This window comes from Cyprinus carpio, chromosome B10 (genome assembly GCF_018340385.1).
Source record: "Cyprinus carpio isolate SPL01 chromosome B10, ASM1834038v1, whole genome shotgun sequence".
Classification (NCBI taxonomy): domain Eukaryota; kingdom Metazoa; phylum Chordata; class Actinopteri; order Cypriniformes; family Cyprinidae; genus Cyprinus; species Cyprinus carpio.
In genome coordinates this window covers 13,751,831-13,761,314 of record NC_056606.1, presented here as the reverse complement: position 1 = coordinate 13,761,314, position 9,484 = coordinate 13,751,831, and the positions used below count along the sequence as shown (strand labels likewise).

The 9,484-nt window shown below is 36.1% G+C and overlaps 1 protein-coding gene across 3 annotated transcripts; it reads right to left on the bottom strand.

Annotated features, from left to right (window-relative positions):
• Positions 1-2,152: 2,152 nt before the first annotated feature.
• On the bottom strand, positions 2,153-7,722 carry rnft1 (ring finger protein, transmembrane 1). Of its 3 annotated transcripts, none has more exons than XM_042732642.1 (9): positions 7,607-7,722; positions 5,685-6,094; positions 5,515-5,591; positions 4,885-4,985; positions 4,635-4,788; positions 4,390-4,548; positions 4,229-4,294; positions 3,981-4,082; positions 2,153-3,228 (listed from the first exon to the last, which is right to left on the bottom strand). In XM_042732642.1, the coding sequence occupies exons 2-9, from the start codon at positions 6,037-6,039 to the stop codon at positions 3,094-3,096; spliced, it is 1,149 nt and encodes a 382-aa protein (XP_042588576.1). In that variant the 5' UTR covers positions 6,040-6,094; positions 7,607-7,722; the 3' UTR covers positions 2,153-3,093. The 3 variants fall into 3 exon arrangements, with proteins under 3 accessions (XP_042588576.1, XP_018952916.2, XP_042588575.1); XM_019097371.2 differs by lacking the exon at positions 7,607-7,722 and adding an exon at positions 7,157-7,375; XM_042732641.1 differs by lacking the exon at positions 7,607-7,722 and adding an exon at positions 6,197-6,376.
• Positions 7,723-9,484: the final 1,762 nt, after the last annotated feature.

Here is a 9,484-nt window from a genome sequence, read left to right as displayed (position 1 = left end):
ACATTTAAAATTCATACATTCAAGTATGAATCTACCTGCATTCTGGTCAGCAAATCACTGTTTTTCTTTTCAGCAGTAAAAAGCTATTTAACAACCAATCTTCTGACCAAAGAATTTTAAAAATACTATATTCATATATAATACTGGATAAATCCTCATAATCAAGTGTACAGTTACTTGTTTCTAAACCACATCCACAAACACAAATTCTAGTGATACTACTGGATTTAAACAGAAATCTTAATTAATTAATTTAATTTTTAACCCTAGTATTGAAGACACCAAGACAAGTTTTGAAATGGTTTCCTTAACAATTTCCCCTATCAGTAATTGATTTTTTTTTTTTTTTTAGTTTTGACCTTTTTATTTTTCAGGTGCCATATAGTTTTGTAAACTATGCAAATTATTTATTCTTTATAGTCAAAAATGCTATTCAGGATTTAGCCGGATTAGTAACATGCCAGCCCTGTTTAAAATGTATTATTTAGTACTTCTTCCTACAATGGCGTTGGAGTCAAAACAATCTTATTATTCTCGGGGACATTAAAGATGTTTTCAGGATGTGCACTGTACACTAGAAAACCACTGGATTATTTATTGTTTTATTGAATTTTGATTAAATAAGCTTGGATATATGTGGTTAAGGGGAAAGAAAATCTCTATTCTAGATCAATCCAAAATGATGGAAGTGTAATAAAGAAGTAAATCTTTCAAAAAAACAACGACAGTATTTATTTCATTGCTGTACATAGACAAGATTCTTCATGAATGTTGGTGCTCTTTCCTTGTATTATAGTTCTTACAGATACAATATGTGTTGTATGATGAAGTGACTCCTTGAACTGGTGGACACTGAATCTGCATCTTGTTAAGATGGTGCTGTACGTAAGCCATCGTGGGTGGTTCTTTGTATAGTGCTTCACAGGCATTCCTGTGCTCATAGAAGTGTTATTGTTATCAATGAACATCTGCGTGTGAGACTGCGATTGCGTCTGTGTGGCCACATTTAAACAATTTCTGAATAACACACTTTTTTTTTTCCCATGGGAATGTAAAATAGGCTTGTTTTCTGCTTGAGAACATTGTTCTGGTGTGACATTGTAACTCACTGATTGAATGTGATGTTAACCTCACATCCTCAAACTCTAATTTCCGTCGTGTAGATTGTAATTGTGGTTGGACATTACGAGGCCATTGCTCCGATTGATCTGTCTGGACTTTGCTGCAGTTTCCATCAAGCCAATAATTGGCTGTACTCACTATGCACAGGAAGCATGATTGTGAATATCTTAAGCTGTCAGATACAGTGCCTACTGATAAACAACAGCCTGCTGTACCGTGGCAGTTAACAGCCAGTAATGGCTTCATATGTGACAGCCTTTGATTTTAAAATCTGTGCGAGACCAGCAGCTTAATTAAATTGCCTCTTAACTGGTACTTTGACTATGGAAGCATCCCATTTTGCCTTCGCATACAAAAATATCTACCGTTTATTCTATGCAATGCTGGCTGAGAGAGAGGCCTCTGTAATGTGGCGTAAATGGCTTTATGTATCACTTGTGTCAGTCTGATGAGTTGGATATTGACCATGAGCCCAGTCTATGTAATCACTAGACTCATGGCGTAGGTTTAAAACCTCTCAAACCGTCTCCCACTGATTCTTGCAGTCATGTTGGAATATTAAGACACAACTTGGTGCTATGTGTTAATGGTCTGTTTTTTTGTCTTCATTATTATATGTTCTTTCTAAAAATGTGATGTGGTGTGTAATTGCGCTTTATAAAGAGTTGGACTGAACCTGATTTTGAAAATCTGTGGAACTCCTTCAGGTTAAGAGTTGGAACCAATTCTAAAACTTCCTGAATTATGAAAGTGAAAAGAATTGAGATGCAGACGAAGATACAGTTTGCATTTTAAATGCAAATGTTTGAAGTGCTGTGTTTTTTAGACACTGGCACTTTGATTTAAACAATTAATGGATGTGAAGTATGGAATGGCAAGATTGATTCATATCTGGTGTTTTGTGATTGCTCGTGTTTATTTTAAAAGTCATTTTAATTTAACCTTAGTGAATTCTACTAAATCAATAAAGTGGAATTCGAACATAAACCAAGCAAACCTGCATTTACTGGGAAAAGCATTTCAGTGACACTTTTTAACAGTTTGAAAAATTTATTTGGTCAAATATACTGGATATAAATACAACTGTAACTGCATACTGTATGATAGTACTAAAATAGATATTTCCTCTTCAAAGCTTTGGTTTATTACAGTGTAAGTACAACATGATTAGAAAAATACCATGTATTTGTGGAAAGGCCTGAATTACAATAATAATAATAATAATAATAATTCAAAAGCCACTGTGTGTTGTTCAGTCACAAAAATCGCATGGTTACAAAATTCTAATGCTACATCATTTGATAAATCAGTAATTCATGTGCAATTACCTCACATTCAGATCATCACCAAAGAAATCAGAATACTTCAAACTGAATGCAAAACCCAGAACTCTTTATGATTGGAGTCTTAAATGCATTTAAAACAAATTCAGTTACAAAAACCACAGTATCTGACAAAGGATCATACCAAAAGACCCAGTATCCTTGAAAAATAAAACGGTTAAAAAAAAAAAAATAATACATTTAGGGGAACGACAAATGAATTCCTGCCACATTATTTGAGTGTTTTCTCCACAAATACAATATGAAGAAATCTATTTGTCTCCACCATATTTGCCTGCTTACACCCACAAGGTAATTAGTAAAACCAGAGCTGGCATGCAAGAACAAAAAGAGGAATATAAATTATAAACACTAAAAAATAAATGAGTCCCACATGCGACAATAATAATAGTTGTTATAATAATAATAATAATAATACACGAGCTGGTGAATACACTTGTCCTTTTGACAAGTTATGTATATTTCAAAAATTCAAAACTGGAGCTTTTTCTAGAGCCCTTTGCCTTATAACAAGTGCTGTTTGCTCAACGGTGATGTTTGAGAGGAACAATCCATATTCTGTGGATCCACTGTTGGGTGAATGTTTCAACATGCCACAACACCGTGTTTCCGTCCTTACAGTGAGATTTCAGTATATTTGTAAATAAGCTGATGTTGCACCATCTTTCCACTTATGCACCTTGTCTGTGATGACAGTGCGGCAGAGAGGGCAGGTTCTCTCCTGGTTAAGCCACTGGGCGATGCACTCCTCACAGAAGATATGCTGGAGACAATCAAACAGTAAATATTTGACATTTATGCACATGCATTAGTGCTGAATGATCTTTAAAAAAGTGGACAGGACACAATGTAACAGTCATTGCTTATTAGCCTTAACTGAGTACTAGCTGTAGTAAAATTACTGCCAACACATTTGTCTGTTTACAGAAAAATATATAATGTAAATATGATCATCTTGTAAAATAATCATGTAGTTTTGTAAAAGTCATTTTTAAATATTAAAAACAAAAGACTACAAAAAACACTACTGGCTAAATTTTCATATATATATATTCTTTTATATATCAAGAAGAGGGAAATGCTGAATAATATAAAATAAAACATAAGAAAAATATATTAATTAAACAGTTACTAAAATGTATAATTTTATTTTTACTTGAAATATATGATAATTATGTTGCTATGGAGTTAGTCTGAGCTGTGTCCACTGAAAGAAACTTGCACTGACTGAATTTAAAATATATCAGTGCATTTGTTTTGTCTCAAGGTGCACATCAGTAATATGTTTTATAAGGCATGTTTATGAAAAATTACTTAAATCTACTAATTGAACTATGGCCTTATCCTGACTTAGTCTAAGCCCTCTCTGTGAAACCAGTCCAAAATATCTTTTCATGTGGGTTGAGATTAGCTTTGTAATAAATACTGCGTTCAAGAAGCTTTATGGTTTAGCCTGGGAAAGTGGAGGTTAAGTGGAATGACATCAGAGGTCAAACTCAAGGACCACATTCTCACCTGACACACGAGGACCCGAGGCTGCTTAAAATCAGCCTGACAGATCGGACAAATGTCACCTGCCTCTCTAACCTGAGCAGGACCGGCTGGAGCTCCGTTCACCTTTACAGACAGGTAAAAACAACATTAAACGGCACATGCAGAACACAAGAAATTTGTCTATAATTTCACTATTTGTATTACAGATTACCCAACAAATGTTTCAGAGTAAGAGGAGCACAGGACAGGTAAAAAGTAATCTTTTGTACCTCAGGACTGAAAAAGGTCCGTAATTGTTTTTGCAATGATCCTGACAGTCCATACAAGGCCAAAAGCTAAAAATAAGAAACACAATAAAATCAGATTATTGGGATGTCTCCTAATAATGTATTGGTTTCAAACAGCAGCTTATGTTAATGATTGTACTCGCCTTCATTATGAGGTAGACCAAAGCTAGCAGGATTCCCAGAGTCAGACCCACTGAGGTGTCCATCTCATCGTAGCTGACCAGATAGCGGAACCAAAGCGGGACAGGAGCGATCACTTGATACAACTGACCCATCTCCTCTATGAGCATGTACCACTGACCCTACGGAAAGCAGGATGGATACGGTAAAGCTAACATTCATTTTGATTCAGAGCAGCAAAATAAATAATGTTACAAAACATGCTCACCCTTCGCCGGTATGTCATGAGCGGGGAGGGGATGAGGAGAATAAGACACTTGAGCCCCATGAAGAAAAACTTCAGAATGAAGTTAGTAACACCGACACTCCATAAAACCTCCCAGAAGTTCTGAGAATCTATTGTAGCGTTGGCAAAAATGAGGCTGAGGGATAAAAGAAAAAAGAGAGAGACGATTATATCTACATGGTACCTATTTGTCATTTAGTGGAGGTTTGGTGATACAATGTAAAGCACTGACCAGCGATAAAGTGACTGGGTGTGAAAAGTGTAGAACACAAGGAGACTGGAGGATGTGAGGAACAGCAAGAGCCAGACACAATGCAACTTTGTCCTTCGGTCCTTTATACAGGAGAAAAAACAAAGTAGCCATCAGATTATTATTATTATTATTATTTAGTTTGTTTAGTTATATATAACTATTAATAAACACACACAAACACAACCATTCAACTGATTGGGGTTAGTAAGATGACATGATCCTTCAGAAATCATTCTAATATGCTCATTTGGTGCAGAAGGAAACATATTATTATCAATGTTGAAAAAATTTACCCCAAACAATTTACCTCAAAAAAATATTATTAATTTTTAACCAGATTCTTTAGTGAGTAGAAAGTTCAAAAGAACAGCATTCATTAAAATAGAAACATTCTGAAACATTATAAATATATTTACTGTCACTTTTAATCAATCTAATATAAATTCCTTGAGATTTTACATTGCTCTTGATGTGAATAGACTTTTGCGCACAATCGTCAAAGTTCATAGATCACCACAACAGATTAACCTATAACCCTACTAAGAGGAGTTACAAGCACTGTTCTTTAACTCTGTTACTGTTAAATATCAAATAATATGGTAGACTCACGTGGAGAAAGACTTGCGTTTGAATGCTTTTGTTGACGTACATAAAGGTGGTAAACAAACCAACTGCAACAGCCAGACCTACAGAAAAATAACAACACATACGTGTGACAGGGGTCATGACCTTTACACATCATAACTACTGCATAGACAGCTGTTCTCGCTAACGCGTACCCAGGGCATGCTGGATTACTAGTTTCGCACAGAGAATAACTATGAAGGGAAGACTCTTCTTGAGCCAGCGCAGGAGGTAGCGCAGCTCCGATAACGAGCTGCTGGATTCTCCGGATTCCAGGTCAGACTCGCTGCTGTCTGACTCGTGCTCGTGGCTGTGTGTGTGTCCGTGGCTGTGACTCGCTGCTCTCGGCCTCCGCGACGTCGCGCCGCGTCCGCTGCCGATAGAAACCCGGACGTCCTCGTCTGTTTCCGGCCTGCTGGCACTTCCAGCGCCGGGCATTCGGGCGAGCAGCTCCGGCTGCAGGGTTAATGACAGCCCGTTCCCTCCCTGCGCGCTCGGATCGGTTTGCATCGGATCAGGTGAATCCCTCAGTTTAAACGCTCTTCTGGACTCGCTATATGCTCCTCTGTTGAAAAACAAAACAGATCAGTGCATCAGCAGACACATATAAGACAGGCAAACTCCATGTAAATATAGAGGTGTTTTATTATAATGTACTAATAAATACATTTTTTCAAGCTTCATGGTCGCTCGTAGAGGGTTTCTCTCAAGTGGGGAGTGTCAAATTAAAAAAACCCGGAGTGGAACTGTAAAAATTAGGGGCCTTGTGGGTGTGACGGGAAATTGGTGTCGTTCCGCTCCAGTGATCCAATCCAAAGATTATAGAATACCCTTAAAGGGATTTTGTCCAATCAGCGCGTTGCTTGGGGACACGTAAAGCTCGATGCGTTGGTGTTTGCAACCAATTTTGTTGGGTCAGAAGAAATATACAAACTATACTTTTTTTATTATTATTTTACATTTTGTCCGAAACATAAGTTACTTATTTCAATTACTTCTGAATAGAACTGTTTTATAAAATGTCACCATAATATTTATGCTGTTGTGAATATCAACACCTGCCTCATGCCTAATATATTCCAAACCAGCTGCTTACACACAATTTTACTTACACATGATTCCGAGCTCTAATATATATTACATTACGTACTATATACATACTATGTACTAAGTTATATATATATATCACGTTATGACCAATCACGTTAAGCTACGTTATTCTTGCCCTAACGTTTTTATATCGCAAAAATGATCGTATTCTATATAATATCATAACTACTACTCCACTGTAAAATTGTGGCTACTCCCATATTTTTATGGATCTCCCGAAATGGAAATCCTTGCGGCGCTCCCGTCCGAAACAGCAGCAGTAACGTTATTGCTCGTATGATAATCCTTAGTTACACATCTGTTTACATGATTATTATAGTCTAGTGCATAATGTAACACATATATGAACTGCTCTAAACTTCAGTGTTGACACAACATATTCGCTAGCCATAACTACATTAAATCAAGGATAATATAGCATCTCTAACGGTTTATATCTAAGGTTCTTGGTGTTTTTATGAAAGCTATAAAATTGCTCTTAGAGTAAAGGTCTTTATAAATAAATAAATAACGTTACCTGTCATACTGCGCGCGGAGTTTCATGATAAAGCACCGATCTCCATTCTACAGGCTGTGGTGGTGTTTGAACGATCAAAACACAATAACTAAAAGAGATTATAATCAAAACAGCTCATCGGCTAAATAAGTTTGGTTTCAGCTTGTCAGTGTTCCGGGAGCCATCTAGCCTGACCTACTAAAGGAACCAGTCCAGTGGCTCTGCTGGAAAGCAAAATAAAAGTCCTCAATAAGGCTGTCACTTGCTTTCAAAATAAAAGCCCAGTTTAGGCGATATACTCAGCTCACCACCCGTATTACTTACTTTATTTCTTTGGAAAACAAAATGAGATGTTAAGCACAATGACATAAAGTCTCAATCACCATTCCTTTGCATCTTTTTTCCTTGAAATGAAAGTGATTGGACACTGATAAGCTCTTTGATCTTGGTGCAATAAACCGTTTAACTCACCTGCATTCAGGTTTGTTGTTAATGTTCTGGTTGGTTGATAATGTCTCAAGGTGCCCTCATTCCATTGATTATTATCTGTTTCTTTTTTTCCACTGTAGAAACACCAGCTGGAGTCCCTCTGCATAACTTTTGAATCATATTAGGTTATATATCCTTTTTCTCCCTTGCCTATAGATAAGCCATGTCTACATTAGAAAATCAAAGTCCAGCCAATCTGAACACCTCCACTCATGTCCACACCACAGCAAGGTGTCTGTCTGTCTGCTCTGAATTTGAACATGTGATGGTAACATAGTATGCTTATGGGCTATCATCTTTCTCACTCGTTTTCAGGTTGTCACTTTGCTGTTGCTCAGTGTAGGTCTTTGTGATAGTTAGTTACTGTTTTTGTCAACATTATGCCGCAAATGCTGTGGATTGAGTTTGACTAGTATTGAAACAGGAGTATCCCTTTAAATGTTTGACCTGACCTCTGGACATGACATCTGTGTTACAGGAAAACTGGATATCAATTTTCCCTGCATTTTCTTTCCATGAAGCTATACAGTGGGGTCCAAAAGTCAGAGAATATATTGAATATCTGAGACTGTAAATCAAATTTATACCCAGAGAGTAGGATTTAAAAAAAGAAACACACATTCTACAAATTTGGGCTAATTCTTCTGCTCATGCTGATAATTGAATCCCACTGTATGTTACAATCTGTTTTACATTTAAATGATGATAATGTGATCTTGTTTTTCAGGTGCTGCTTATTGAATTATTAGATATTTTCCAGCACTAGAGATACCAACAGGTCTTTTAAGGTAAGTATTTCTCTGTGATATATTGTCCTGAAATAAACAGTAAGATCTATTGAACTGAAATGATGATTCTGATTCCCATAAAAACAGGGTTTTCAATCTCCCACAATTTAAGGCCTTAAAATCAGAGCAGATAAAGTCATGGCATTAAATCTTGCATGCATTGCAAAATATAAATATCTTCCACAGTAGTTTTGTTTTAAAATACAAATATCTAACATCCTTAAATAAAGATACCAAAAAAAAAAAGTTTACTTGAGATGCAAAAGAAGGAAATTTAATTATTGTTTTCTGAGACACTGAACAAAATGAATTAAGTGGCTTTATTTCTAATACAAATGCTTCCTAGACATTTACATTTGGATGATATTTTGACATTGAATTTTTAAATTTAAATTTTTTTACTTGGTCTTAAAAAGGTCTTAAATCTTAAATTTACCTTCATATAACCTGCAGAAATTATGTAAAGAGTATAGCATGTTATCAGGCTTCAGATAATCTCTCTCTCTCTCTCTGCACCGCTCATCAAGGAGTCAAGCCTAAAACAAGGTTAATGAGGTCACCCCTCTCCTTCACTAGCATGTAATCATGTTACTCAACGCAGAAGCTGGAAGTTGTAGTCCAGTGAATACAGTAAGCGTAGCTTATAGAGCTTAACTTGACAGATAAATTGCTACCTGTCAGATATGAATGAATGTATCAAGAGAAGCATGTGGATATAGTGAGGAGTGACAGACAGATTTGCTCTCTCTCATGTTTTATATCTCTGTCTCTCCCTCCTGTCTTATTTCAATAAAAATATAAAATGTGCTCATAAATAAATCTATTTGTCTTTTAATGTACTGCATTTCCGTTTCCAAAAAACTCCTCTGAATGAGTATGGTGCTTTTTCTACCAGCAGATGGCGCTTCATAGCAAGGAGTGATTTGAAAAAAAGGACTGACTGAGGAAATTTCTATATTGTTAATAAGAGAAAAGTACAGTGATAAATTCAGAGAAGTTACATAATGTGAGTGATTTTTATATATATATTTTGAGGTTTCAACCTCTTTTTTTTGAGAGAGATTTTTCTATT